Here is a 15,035-nt window from a genome sequence, read left to right as displayed (position 1 = left end):
TCGCCCACCCGCCGCTCCACCAGCGAGTAGGACACCAGCGCGTTCTCCTGCGCGTCCGCGTCCCGCGCAGACACCGTGAAGATGTGGCAGCCGGGTGGGTTGTTCTCCTTCACGAACACCGTGTACTCGGGCTGCGCGAACGCCGGCGCGTTGTCGTTCACGTCGGCCACCTCCACGGACACGCTGGCCATGGCCGATAGTGAAGGCGAGCCCCCGTCCCGCGCGGTCACTACTACAGTATAGTGCGACACGCTCTCACGGTCCAGGGCGCTGTCCAGCACCAGCGAATAATAGTTCTTGAAGGTGGACACCAGTTTGAAGGGGACATGAGGTGTCAGGGTGCAGGTCACCTGCCCATTGGCACCAGAGTCGTGGTCAGACACCATGATGAGGGCGATTACTGTGCCCAGTGGAGCGTCCTCTCGGATTGGAAGTGAAAGAGATGTTATTGAGACTTCTGGTATGTTATCATTGATGTCTACAAGTTTTACTGAAATTTTACAGTGCCCAGACATTGACGGGCTTCCATTGTCATATGCAGTGACTTGAATCTCGTAGGATTTCGTTTCTTCATAATCTAATTGTCCTTTAGTTCTGATTTCCCCTGTGCTGGGATCTATTTTGAACTTGGCTTTAATAGCGGAGGGCACATCACTACTAAGTGAATACACAATCTCGCTGTTTGATCCTTCATCTGCATCAGAAGCGTTTAGTTTAACCACTAATGTTCCATTTGCGGCGTTTTCTAACAATTGTACTTTGTAAACTGATTGGTCAAAAGTAGGTTCATTGTCATTGACATCTAATACCTTAATAAGCAATTGAACAGTGCCCGTGAGCTCAGGTTTGCCCCCATCAGTAGCCACCAGTAACAAATTAACCTCAGGAGTTTCCTCTCTATCCAGAGATTTCCTAAGCACAAGAGACAAAGACTGACTTAGTTCATCACTTGTCTGTACATCTAGAAAGAAAAACTCACTGGAGCTGAGCTTGTAGGAGAGTAGAGCGTTTACTCCGATGTCCGCATCAGATGCTCCCTCTAGAGGAAACCGCGAGTCAAGCAGCCTCGATTCGTGAAACCGAATAGTCTTTACCGCCATTGGGAATAAGGGAGGATTGTCATTAATGTCCTTCACCTCCACATCCACATGGAAAATCTGCAGCGGCCTCTCCACGATCACCTCCAAGTGGATGCTGCACTCCAGGCTCCGCCCGCACAGCTCCTCGCGGTCGATCCGAGAATTCACAAACAAAATGCCATTCTGCAGATTTACCTCCAGAAGGTCCCTGCGGCCTTTGGACGCCACCCGGAACAGGCGCGGCACCAGCTCCGCCAGTTCCAGCCCCAGGTCCTGCGCGATGCGGCCCACGAAGGTGCCGTGTTTGGCCTCCTCGGGGACCGAGTAGTGGACCTGGCCGCTCCCGGCCTCCCAGGCTGCGAGGAGCAGAAAGGAGAGAAGCAGGCGCCCAACCTCCCGGTTCCTTCTCATAGAAGACACCATTACCAATCCTCGGTGAGTTGATCCAATTAGAAAATCATGTTTTGCAACATTTAAAACACTCTCCTCTCGTTTCTGCTCAAGTCCTGCTGCTTCTCTTATTGTTCTGCTTCTCTAAAGTGACAATAGGGCTCTGGGTATTTTTCGTCTTAGAGAACACTCTGTGGTAGACAGCGACATCATGTGGCCAAAATGTAGGCTCTACTGTTTATCCTGTAGATTTAAAATTAGACTATTGTCTGGCCTGAGTTTACTCATAACTTTCATCTTGGAAAAATACCTATCTTTAAACTCTAAAATACATTATCCCTCCCTTTTTATTGTGTTAAAAAAAACACACAACAAAATTTACCATCTCAACCATTTCGAAGTATATGGTTTAGAAGTGTTAAAAATTATATTCACATTGTTCTGAAACAGATATCCAGAACTTTTTCATCTTACACATTTGTAACTCTATACTCATTAGACAACTCCTGCTTTTCTACCACCACACCACAACCTTCATTCTGCTTCCTGTTTCTATGAATTTAACCACTTTAGGTACTTCATATAAATGGAATCATATACTAATTTAACTGTAACTGGTTTATTTCACTTAGCATAATGTCCCCCATGTTGTAGCATGTGACTGGATTTCCTTCCTTTTTAAGGCTGAATTATATTCTAATGTATGTATATACCACATTTTGTTTATCTATTCACCATCTATCTATGGACATTTGGATTGTTTTCACCTCTTGGCTATTGTGAACAATGCTACTATGAACATAGGTGTGAAAATATCTCTTTGAGACCCTGCTTTCAATTATTTTGGCTATATTACCTCTTTTTTTACCATTTATTCAAATGAAGCAAATAGGACTCAAAGAGTATTTTAGTCAATTGAAAATACATTTATATATTCCATTGTACGGTTTTTGCTTTAATTTTGCTTTCTGAACTGTTTGCCAATGTTTAAAAGTTAATAATTTGTTTCTCACTTGAATAATGTGATTCTTAATTTAGGCATATTCTGTTTTCTACTACATTTGGGTATTTGAATAGTACAAGTTATCTTTTTTAGTGTTAATTATTTGAGATATCTTCTTTTATTAATTCTTAGCTGGCCCCTTCAACATACAAACAATATGAAAATAAGATAAACATCTGGATGAAATAAAATGAATTGAGGAATGGGTCAGTGTTCAAAATACGTAACAGTAATTTTCAGTTACTCTGAAGAGGTCACAAATTTTTTCAGCAAAGAGGAAAACAAAATTAATTGCAAAATTTACAGTCTCCATAAAAGAAAAGAAAAATTCTTGCTAAAGAAAAACTAGCTTTTCTTAATACTGAAAACCAATACTAATTTTTCCCTTGAGTCCAATACCTTATGATAGTTATTTACATCATGTATGGAAGTGTATATTTATATTAATCATACTCTAACAATGCACTCCAAATGAACTGACTTAATCAAGAAAGCAGAGCATCATTTATTGTCTTATACATTGAAATGGATAGTTATTGGCTGGTTTCAGGCAGAGCTGGGTATATACACGTCAATAATGCCACAAGGAAAATATTTCCACATTTATGATTTATTTTCCTCTGCTGACCTTCTCAGGTAGGCTTTTCCCATGTCATGGCAAAATGGCCAAAGTTGCTTTTAGGGTACAGTTAGATACTCTCAACAACAACAACAACAAAATGCCCTTTTCCTAACAGCCCCAGCAAAAATCCTAGAATATCACTTCCTCTGACCCAATTTAAATGACGTATCTGTCCTTTAGTCAAGAGTTGTGATGGTTCTTACTTGGCCTGATATAGGTCGCTTATTCATTGTTGAAGCCAGGAGGTGAAATCAGCCATGCCTAAATTATGTAGATGGAAAATGAGGTGGTTGGTTCTTGTGAAGTGAAGGCCAGTACAAGGCCTCATGTAACCAAATTCTCCTGGAGCTTAAAGTGATTTCATCACATAGCTACAGACTGGCTATTACATCATTACATAGTTGCAATGCAACTGCATATTTGTCATACCCAGTAATTCTGACATACTAATTAGTGGCCAACATGTTGGCAACTATTGACATATTAAGAAATTATACCTAGAATCCAGATGTTAGTTCTAGGAAACATAGCTTGCCTGAGGCAATTTTTGCAATCCTATGAGGTAATTTTGCTGGATTTTCAGAATGACATGTCTGAGGGTATGAGCCATATTCTGCTGTTATTCAGGGTTTCTGAGGACCTAGAATATCTCTCCCTCCCTCAGAGAGAGAGTACCATTGCCAGAAATCCAAGCACATTTCTCCCAATGGGGAAAGGAGACTGAGAAGCCATGCTCAACAGATACCATCTAATTTGACGTCTCCTGGTATCTGTAATGGGTTGAATAGTAGCCCTCAAAAGATATATCTAACCCAGAACCACAGAATGTGAGTTTATTTGGAATAAAGGTCTTTATAGATATAATTAAGGTAACCCTAACCCTAACATCATTCTAGATTAGGGTTGGCCATAAATCCAATGACAGGTGTCCTTAGAAGAGACAGAAAAAGAGAAGATACACTGAGACACAGGAAAGAAATGTGATGACTGAGGCAGGAATTGGAGTTATGTTGCCACGAGCCAAGAATTGCTAGGAACCACCAGAAACTGGAAGAGGCAAGGAAGAATTCTTTCCTAGAGTATTCAGAGGGAACGTGGCCCTGACAACACCTTGATATTGGTCGTCTGGCCCCTAAACTGTGAGAGAATAAATTTCTGTTGTTTTAAGCCAATGAATTTGTGATACTTTGTTGCAGCAGCCCTGAAACTAATATAGTATCCATTGATAAAATTATACCCTTTGTACTTATCAAAGCAAACTGTCAATTCCCTAAAGTTTATGTGTCTGAGCACTTATTCTTGCAAAATCTTCATCCCAGTCTTTCACAAAACTACAACAAAGTCCTAGAAAGGAAAAGGAGGAGGAGGAGGAGGAGGAGGAGGAGAATAATAATGAATGAATGAATGAATGCTAGGCAAGACCAAAAGATAAGAGATGCCTAAAACCTTTTAAATTCAGTTTATTGTTTTTCTTCTCCTACCTTTTATATATATAAGAAAAAGAATTCATAACACAGTATTTTTCTCTCTCGGAATCCGTTATTAATCTGCTTAATGGTCAGATGCCTTTGTGGAAAGGTCAATAATAATGTTCCATCAGTTGTATTACCATTTGTAATACTCTTCTCTTAAAATTAATTCTGTTCACATTAGCTTAATGACAGTGGAATCCCAATGAATATGTTGCTGTACATTGACTATTTAAGTTTTCCCTCTAAAATAAACACGGTGTTATTTCTGGCTCCTGCAAATGGGAGACTGCCTAGGACAGCTTTTCTCCACATGTGGTTCAGCATCCCAGACTGCTTTGATATTATAGCATCTCACCATCAACCTGTGCTTTCATAATTGCTGCAACAGCAGAAGACAGCAAAAGGCAGCACTGGAAATTACATACTTCTGCTTGGAAGTGACACATATGATTCACATTTCATTGGTCAAAGAAAATCACACCTCAAGGTAACAGGAAAATGAAATCTTCCAGTATCCCCAGAAGGAGGTGCAGAGAAATAATGTTACCAAAATAAACAACTATTTCTAATTCTTATCTATTTGTATTCTTGACTGACCATAAGTCTCACAGGTGCCTCAAATGATACCTTTTCTAATTACTTATTTTTATACCAGAAAATAGAATTACAATTCTAATCTTAGAAAGGAAGTTTTTTGAAAAAGAAAACATATCAAGAAATAGTCTTTGGAACAGCTGGTTAGCTCAGTTGGCTAGAGCGCAGTGCTCATAACACCAAGGTTGCACCAAGGTTGCTGGTTCGATCCCCACATGGGCCACTAAGCTGTGCCCTCCACAGCTATTGGGTTGTGGGAAAAGTCATCACGTATTTTTTCTGTCTTTCGTTGCAAAAATGCATCATGACTTTTCTGACAACCCAATAGATTGAAACAATTACTTGACTTGGAGCTGATCCCCAATAAAAAAACAAAAACAACAACAACAAAAAACATTAAAAAAATAGTCTTCCCAAGTGTTCTGTCTTGTATTTTAGGGGATATAAGAATAATATTTCCCTATAAATGAAATTACATTGGTATCATACCAAGTTAACTTGAAAATAAAATTACAATTCCTAAAATCATAGTCATAAAATGGAAACTAATTACTGAAATTGAATAATCAAAAAATAATATATGTTTTATCAAGATTTTACTGAAAGCAAAGTAGTTTTTATTTCCATTGGGGTGTCTGAAAATTGGAGCCTCTGTAGGAAAATGAGAATAACATTGTTATTCTCAGTATGTACAGCATGATGATCTTTGCCAGCATTTTCTGATAGACAACAAAGATGTGACGCTACTAACATTAATGAATAATTAATATTAACCAAAATTAATCCAACTGCATAATAATAATTATAATCTGATAAAAGATCTCAGCATATTTATCTTTCTTTTTTTTAAGATATGATCACTTTTAAGTCAATGAACTTCCTAAGTAAATGATTAATTTGAATTATAAACATACCATGAAATAAATACTAAAGGATAAATTTTGCTATAAGTCTATATTATTCTATGCTTTTATTAATACTAAAATATTCAATAAATAATATACTAATCATAGGAAAGAACAAGTGGAAAAGTAGGAAAATAAAGCAACTGGTTCATCTTTATAAAGAGAGAAAGTAATACATTTCCTGGAAAAAATCTTATAAAGACAAAACTATTGAAAGTTGTGTTGGGCTGGTCGAGTGGCTTGTTGGTTAAGAGTTGGCTTGGGAGCACGAGCTCTGAGCAGCAGGACCGAGCAGCAAGGCTGCTGTTTCGGAAACCACATGGGCCAGTGACACTGCTCTCTACAGCTAAGATGGTGAACAACAGCTCCACCTGGAGCTGGGCTGCCGTGAGTCGCCAACAACGGGGTAGGCTGCAGCCCTTGCTGCAGTGGGCTTCCATAAGCTACCGTGAGCCACCGTGAGCAGCGGTCCCAGTGGCCGGTGACCGATCTGCCTCAGGCGGGAAGAGCGCAATGATAATAGCAACATGGGCCAGTGAAGCAACATCCTCCACAACTAGATTGAAAAACAAAAGGACAGCAACTTGTCTGTTCCCCTTCCCCAATTGCCCAATGCTGTTCCCTCCCCCAAATCCCCAATAAAATCTTTAAAAAAAAAAAAGTTGTGTTAACTATACGAAGATTCTGAATGAGTCAAGAATATTAATTACCAATGGGAAATCCATTCATATTTATATTAAAATAAATACTAAGTAACAATACCCTCCATGATAATCTTTTCTTCCACTCCAGAATTATCTTTTCATAAAAAATCTCTTTTCAAACTTTGTAGTCTTAAACCCGCTTCTTTTGGTTTAGTAATCATTAACAAAATTTGAGATTCACCTTCAAGTTAATATCGTCAACTAACCCAGAAAACTTTTTAACAACAATAATCATAATACAGAAAGAACTGTTTGGTCGTTCTTAGATGCATAATGCATCAATCTAAAGTTTTCTTTTAACAGTGATCCCAATGTAGTTTTGTGAAGGGATGCTTGAATGTCTTTAGGCCAAATTTAAGAGGCTATTGATATTCATCAAATGATGCTGGATTCCATTTAATAATCTTATTGTTAACCTCTCAGTAAAGTACTGTTAGATAATTGCTTTTTCAATCTATATAAATTCTTGAAAAAACAAGCTGTGCCATTTTAACTTCAATTGGCAGCCTCTAATTCAAGTTTTTTGGCTTGATAGAAGAACATATATATTTACCTTTTCCATACTATTTATTATTTTTAGTTTGGCCTTAATATATAGTTTCCTCTATCCATCCCAATTGTCTGTTCATTTTAATTCCCCTTTCCAGGGCATTTCCCTCTGGTTGATTATATTTTCTTTAGCTGAGGCAATGAGAATTACACTGAGTTTTCTGTGTACCACATAGAGAGAAAACCTTCATCTGCTCTGTTTCTAGAAAACTTGCTAGTAACAGTGTTTTATTGCCTCTTTAAAAAAGTCATGAATAGAATAAGATCTTCCTTTATAGACACCCTGATTAGACAATGAAAATGGAAAAAGCAGTATTACACCAAACCCAATTGGATTATGAAATGTCATAACCCAATTGTTATTTTAAATAGATTAAAATGTGACCCCCTCGAAGCCAGGGACGTTGCCTATCTTGTTTCACTGTTGCTGTGTCCCTAGGTTCTACAGCAGGCCTTAGTATATAGAAAGCTCTCCATATCTACTTGTAGAATGGATCCATAAGTAAATATTGACTGTCTCTAGAGGAAACCCTAAACCTGGATATTAATATGATTAGCAAATGTAGCTTTGGATACATAGTAATGTGACCCCCTAATCTATCTTTCCCAATTTTATAATCCTGAAAAGTTTATCTCATATTAAAGAAACCACAAAGTGTCCTTGGCAACCTGACTATTTTTCTGCTGGTTGTTGCCGAAAGTCTAGGTAAGATCATTAATATTTGAAAAGTTACAGAAATAGCTTTTCAATGAGCTAAGCAACAGTTCTGTGTCAACTCAAATCTCTGGAAACAACTACCAAATTATACTACTTTCTGATGGAATGTTTCCACAAGGGGACTTTCATGGGACTTTTTCTATATGTTTATTTGAATGTTTACAAACAAAAACATATTCCTTTAATATTTATGTAACTTCAGGATTAAACATAGGAAATAAAATTTAACATTATGCTCTTAACTGAATGACTAGCAAATACAATAATATCTATATTAAATATGTTTCAGTTGGTTTTGCAAAACTGCTATCAAATATACTGTTCAGTGTATTGCTAAACCCTTACAGAATGGTCAGTAACTCTTCCTTGAATTTAGAGCAGGAAGAGAGTTTTTTTCTCTCCTGAAGTAATTAGTTTAGAGAATTTACTTTTATTGTTATTTTTCATATTTCTGCATTCATTTCCAGGAAGGTATTAGGATTAGCACTCAGCCTATGCTTGATTTTTGTATAAATTACTCCCATCCTTCTCTTGATCTTTAACTTTGGCTTTTAAACAGATTTTTTAAAATTTGCTCTTGCAAATTTCTTCCATTGTAAATCATCTTAAATATTTTTATGAAAGGCAAAGTGCATTAAAACAAGTTTTGGATATCGTTGGGAAATTTGAAGAAAACCTAGTAAAAATACTAAAATTAGTTTTTCTGAGCCTTAGCAGCTTCATCCAGAAAGTGAGACTAAAGTATTCATTTCACAAAGTTATTGGAAAGGTTGAGAGATGTAAAAATAAAGAATTTTAGAGTATTTGTAAGTAAATGAAAAGAGCTCAATAAGCGTTTCCTAACCAGGTTCTGTAACAAATACATGCATTAAGCCATCGAGACCCAGGAGAACTCAAGGCCTTTCGCATCAGGATATTGTCCATAATGACAATGAAGTAATGGTTGTATGTTTTAACAGAAAATTAAAATATCACCCAATAGATATATTTTAAATTACATTTGCTTAAAACTATTTTTATTGGTCACTTTGAAACTTAAAACCTTAAGAAAAGGCAGATGGTTTCTGTAACTTTGCCTGTAATTTTTTGTCAAAAGCTTGACATTTCACTACAAGATTAAAGTAATTAATAAACCTGAAATGTCATTGTATTTTACTACGTTGAGGTCCTGTGTTAAATATAATCAAGACTACTTAGTGTTTCAGTACTTTTTAAAAAGTACCCTACTTTTTCAATCAAGGAATATGACAATTTGTCCCCACATTTGTTTTTTGTTTCCATGTTTCATTCAAGATGCAGCTGCAAATAATAAATAAAATAAATAGCAACATTAAATGGTAAGATTTGTTTACATTTTTGTGAACACTTTAAATACATTTTTAAAAGTCACATTTGGAAACATGGTTATGCAAGTTAAAAAATATTTTTTAATTAAAGGCAAAGCTTGAAAGTTGGACTTACATTACCGGAAAGGTCAGAAATTTTTTCTGGATGTTCATTTCCTTCTGACACGTTGGGACCGGAAGGAAGACTGGGGCTGAAGGCCATGAGGTCGGCCTTGGGCGGGCCCTCCCCAGAGCACACCCTCCGCCTCTGCTGCGAGTACGACCAGCTCCCCACCGCGCTGGAGCACACCAGCGTGGGCTTCCCCGGCCCGCACACGCCCTGAGTGGGCGGCGCCGAGCACCGCAGCGCCGTGTACAGCAGCAGCGTGAGCACCAACAGGCTGGACACCGCGCAGATGGCGATGATTAAATACACGTTCACATCCACCAGAGCGGTCTCCACGCTCGCGGCGCCGGCCGACGCCCGCGAGGGGGTCTTCGGCGCCTGGCCGTTGTCCACAAGCGACAGCAGTACGGTGGCCGTGGACACCAGCGCCGGCTCGCCGTGGTCTTTCACCAGCACCAGAAGGCGCTGTCGCGGCGCGTCCGCCTCGTCCAGGGCGCGCGTCGTGCTAATCTCGCCAGTGTACAGACCCACGCGGAACGGGCTGCGCGCGCTTCCCGCCGCCGGTTGCAACTCATAAAACAGCCACGCGTTGTAGCCTGAGTCCGCGTCCACCGCGCGCACCTTCGCCACCACTTGGCCCGCGCCCACCGACCGCGACACCAGCTGGCTCACCGCGCCGTCCACGCCGCCCGCCCCAGGCGGCAGCAGCGCGGGCGCGTTGTCGTTCTCGTCCAGCACGAACACCTGCAGCGTCACGTTGCTGCCCAGAGGCGGCACGCCCGCGTCGCGCGCGCTAACCTGGAACTGCAGCAGCTCCAGCTCCTCGTGGTCCAGCGGCTGCAGCGCGTACACCTTGCCGCTCTCCGCGTGCACAGACACGTAGCTCGACAGCGCACGCTCGCCCACCCGCCGCTCCACCAGCGAGTAGGACACCAGCGCGTTCTCCTGCGCGTCCGCGTCCCGCGCAGACACCGTGAAGATGTGGCAGCCGGGAGGGTTGTTCTCCTTCACGAACACCGTGTACTCGGGCTGCGCGAACGCCGGGGCGTTGTCGTTCACGTCGGCCACCTCCACGGACACGCTGGCGGTGGCCGATAGTGAAGGCGAGCCCCCGTCCCGCGCAGTCACTACTACAGCATAGTGCGACACGCTCTCGCGGTCCAAGGTGCTGTCCAGCACCAGCGAATAGTAATTCTTAAAGGTGGACACCAGCTTGAAAGGGACATGGGGTGTTAGTGAGCAGGTCACCTGCCCATTGGCGCCAGAATCACGGTCAGACACGGAGATAAAGGCAATCACGGTGCTGAGTGGAGCGTCCTCTCTCACCGGCAACGACAGTGATGTAACCGCCAGTTCCGGAGCATTATCATTTACATCCACAACTTTCACTAACACCTTGCAGTGATTTGACATTGGAGGACTTCCTTTATCAACTGCTTTTACCTGAATTTCGTAGGATTTTGTTTCTTCATAGTCCAGTCTACCAATTAGCCTAATTTCTCCTGAACTGGAGTCAATTTTGAAGTTCTTTTTAATGTTAAAAGGAACATCACTGCCAAAGAAAAAGACAATTTCTCCATTTACACCTTCGTCAGCATCAGAGGCGTTTAATGTGACCACTAATGTTCCATTAGCCATAGTTTCTAATAAGTGGACTCTATACACAGCCTGGGCAAACAATGGGGCGTTATCATTAACGTCGAGCACCGTGATCAGAAGTTGAACTGTACCTTCCAGCTCTGGTTTGCCCCCATCAGTAGCTGTCAATAATAAACGATGTTCTGGTGTTTCTTCTCTATCCAAAGATTTCCTCAATTCAAGCGAAAGCGACTTACTCAGTTCATCACTTGCCTGTACATCCAAAGAGAAATAATCACTGGGGGTGAGGGTGTAAATTAGTAGAGCGTTGGTACCGATGTCCGCGTCAGCAGCGCCCTCTACCGGAAAATAAGAACCCAGCACTCTAGATTCAGAAATAAATAACCTTTGTTCTCTCTCTCTGAAGATTGGTGGGTTATCGTTAATGTCCTTCACTTCCACCTCCACATGGAAAACCTGGGGCGGCCTCTCCACGATCACCTCCAGGTGGATGCTACACTCCAGGCTCCGCCCGCACAGCTCCTCGCGGTCGATCCGAGAATTCACAAACAAAATGCCATTCTGCAGATTTACCTCCAGAAGGTCCCCGCGGCCTTTGGACGCCACCCGGAACAGGCGCGGTACCAGCTCCGCCAGTTCCAGCCCCAGGTCCAGCGCGATGCGGCCCACGAAGGTGCCGTGTTTGGCTTCCTCGGGTACCGAGTAGCGGACCTGGCCGCTCCCAGCCTCCCAGACTGAGAGGAGCAGAAGTGAGAGCAGCAGGCGCCTGGCTCCCTTTCCTCCTCGACTGGGAAACAGCATCGCAAAAGCACTATACCTTTCGTACCTCTCTCACCCTACTCCAAAATCATGCTTTTAAACTCTATTTCCAATAATTTATTTCCTTAGCGTTTTTGTCTTCTCTCCGGCGGAGACAAAATGAAGCTTCCTCCTTTAGTTTTGGTGATCAGTACATTTCCATTGTCTAGACTTTGTGGTGTACAGCGACATCATGTGGCTGATGGTGTAGATTTTAGATCCATTCATTGATTCCCAAAATAGTCTCTATATTCATTTGCAATTTACTCAATGCAATAATTTTCAGCTTTATGTCCTTTTAAAGACCCAGACAATTCAAATGTCACTTGAGAGTATGTAATTCAGTATTTCCCTTTAGCTGTTTTCACAAAGATATTACAATTGGATTACATCTTTTTATTTAAAACAATCTATCAGCGCATATATTTTTATTATTAAATACTTGTAACCGAATACTGGAGTTTTAAAATAAGGCACTTCGGCCACTAAAATTCATTTTATCCTAGGATAGTTTATTTTTTAAATGATATGTCATTACCAGTTACTTATACATGAAATTTTAATGAAATATATTTAAGATTCCTTCAATGTTATATGAACAACAACATCATTTTTTGATACTGGAACTCAGAATAGTGATATTTGGGACATTTCCCTTTGTTGCTTGTTGTATAACATCTAAGTGATGGCCTTTTAACTTTGACCTCCAAAAGTCATTATTCCAAACTGAATTAGTAGTGTTCATTGGATCTTTATTTTTCCAAGTATACCATTTTTTCTTATTAAGACAAACCATTGTTGTATTTCAGTTAAAATAATAGGAGTATTGAATCAATTTCAAGTACACATATCTGAGAATTTTATAATAATCCATAGTCAACATTTTAAATGTAAATCTAATGTGACTGTTTTCAAAAGAAACTATTTGAGAATAACATATTGATAAACTTCTTTTTCAACTTTAATCCAATTAATAATCAGAACCCCAAAGCTACATCAAAATTTGACTATGTGGTCTTAATTATCATTAGTTAATTTTAAAGGAATGTCCTTATTATTTCTTTTTTAAGTACTATGGATATTTAAGGATATTAATATTAATAAGGATGAATCTATTATGTCTTCCTAATCAGAAAGCCCAAATCATTGTTTAAATTGATAGTGAATATATGGATGAAATATAATGCTATTTATTTTTTCAAAAACCAGATTATAATTTAAATAGTTCAGTGTAGTAGTTACATTATTACAAAAGGCACAGCAATATAAGATACATCAATATTCTCTTATTCTCAAAATGAAGCTAATTCAGAACTTGGAACTTTTCTAAATGTCAGTAGATTTAGACAATACTGTCAATATTTGAATGTGCAAGGTACTTTAATGTGTTACAAATTTCCTTGGGATACATTCTATTACTATGAAGAAAATATAGACTAAATGCTAACCAGAATCCATTGGCATTCAAATATTTCAAACATAAAACTGCCAGGCAGCTTGTTAGCTCAGTTGGTTAGAGCACAGTGCTCATACCACCAAGGTTGCCGGTTTGATTCCCACATGGACCACTGAGCTGCACCCTCCACAACTAGATTGAAACAACTACTACTTGACTTGGAGCTGATGGGTCCTGGAAAAACACATTGATCCCCAATAATCCCCAATAAAAATATGTGTTAAAATAAACCAAAATCATAAAACTGTTGGATGAAATTTTCTTTATTTTCTACAGTTAAAAGCTTACTTTACCTTTAAAACATATCTATATTTAACTAAAAATTAAATAATTATCATGCATTAATATTGAGAGCTACAATGATCTTTTAATATAATTTAACCACAAACCATAGTATAATATTTCATCCTCTGTCTTTCTTTTGATGAAATTGCTCAATTCTAAGATATTCTCAATATTAGAAAAATGTCATTTACAATGATCAAATAACGCTTAATTGAAACAAAAAAATAGTTAACCATGGACTTCATTGTCATGGTAGTGATCATGAAAATAAAAAGCTACACAATACTATCCTCAAGGAAAAAAACAAATGACAGTATAATACCTTGAAAAATAGTATTATCAGACAGATCTGTCAAAAGAGCAGAGTGTTTGTATGTTATTAAAGTTAAGCTGGTATAAACCCAAATTAGATTGTTATAACTTTAAGATATTAAATGTAATCTCCATGGTAACCACAAAGAAATTAACTGTAGAATCTAAATAGACTTATAACCACTAAGAAGATTCAATCAGCAATTTAAAAAATCTGACAAAGAGAAGTCCTTAACCCAATGGCCTCACTAGTGAATTCTATCAAACATTTAAAGAAGAAATAATACAATCCTTCTCAAACTTTTTCAAAAAACTGAAGAGCAGGGGACACTTTCTAACTTAATCTGTGAGGCCAGCATTACCCTGATACCAAAGCCAGACAAAGACACTACAAGAAAATAAAACTACAGATCAATATCCCTTATGAGCATTGATGCCAAAAATTCCCCCAAAATATTAGAGAACAGGTTTCAGCAGCATGTTAAAAGGATTATACACCATGAGCCAGTGGGAGTTATTCCTGGAATGCAAGAATGTTTCAACATAAATAATTCAATCGGTGTAATACACCACATTAACAGAATGAAGAAACAAAAACACATATGATCATGTTAATAGATGCTTAAAAAGCATTTGACAATATTCAATATCATTTTGTGATTAAAAAATCACACACTAAAAACCCTAGGAATTAAAGGAAACTACCTCAACATCATAAAATGCCATATATGAAAAATCCAAAGCAAACATCATACTCAATGGTGAAAGATTGACAGCTTTTCTTCTAACAAGGCAAGGATGTCTACTTTCACATCTTCTATTCATCATAATAATGGAAGTTCTAGCTAGAGCAATTAGGCAAGAAAAATAAATAAAAGGCACCTGGGGGCCAGCCGAGGTGCTTTGGTTAAGAGTTGGCTTGGAAAGCCAGCTCTGAGCAGCAGGGCCCCAATTTGGATTCCACGTGAGGGCCAGTGATGCTGCACCATCTACAGCTAAGATGGTGAACAACAGCTTGACCTGGAGCTGGGCAATGGCATAGGCTGCAGTGGGACTGGTCCGCAGCTGGCGTGAACTTTCGTGAGTGGCCGTCCAGT

At 39.4% G+C, this 15,035-nt stretch overlaps 1 protein-coding gene across 4 annotated transcripts in view; it reads right to left on the bottom strand.

Annotated features, from left to right (window-relative positions):
• The window catches only part of LOC109393433 (protocadherin alpha-C2), a 186,654-nt gene extending 173,996 nt beyond the window's left edge, over window positions 1-12,658 (bottom strand). The window contains exon 1 of one of the 4 annotated variants that reach the window (XM_019662678.1): window positions 9,672-12,658. In XM_019662678.1, the coding sequence (XP_019518223.1) occupies window positions 9,672-11,888 (2,217 nt within the window). In that variant the 5' untranslated portion in view covers window positions 11,889-12,658. Of the gene's footprint in view, window positions 1-9,497 lie in introns of all 4 variants that reach the window. The other 3 variants (XM_019662688.1, XM_019662664.1, XM_019662668.1) reach the window with 3 other exon arrangements.
• Window positions 12,659-15,035: the final 2,377 nt, after the last annotated feature.

The sequence above is a fragment of the Hipposideros armiger genome, unplaced genomic scaffold (assembly GCF_001890085.2).
Source record: "Hipposideros armiger isolate ML-2016 unplaced genomic scaffold, ASM189008v1 scaffold_11, whole genome shotgun sequence".
NCBI lineage: Eukaryota > Metazoa > Chordata > Mammalia > Chiroptera > Hipposideridae > Hipposideros > Hipposideros armiger.
The sequence above is the reverse complement of the archived record's forward strand: the minus strand, read 5'-3'. Positions and strand labels throughout refer to the sequence as shown.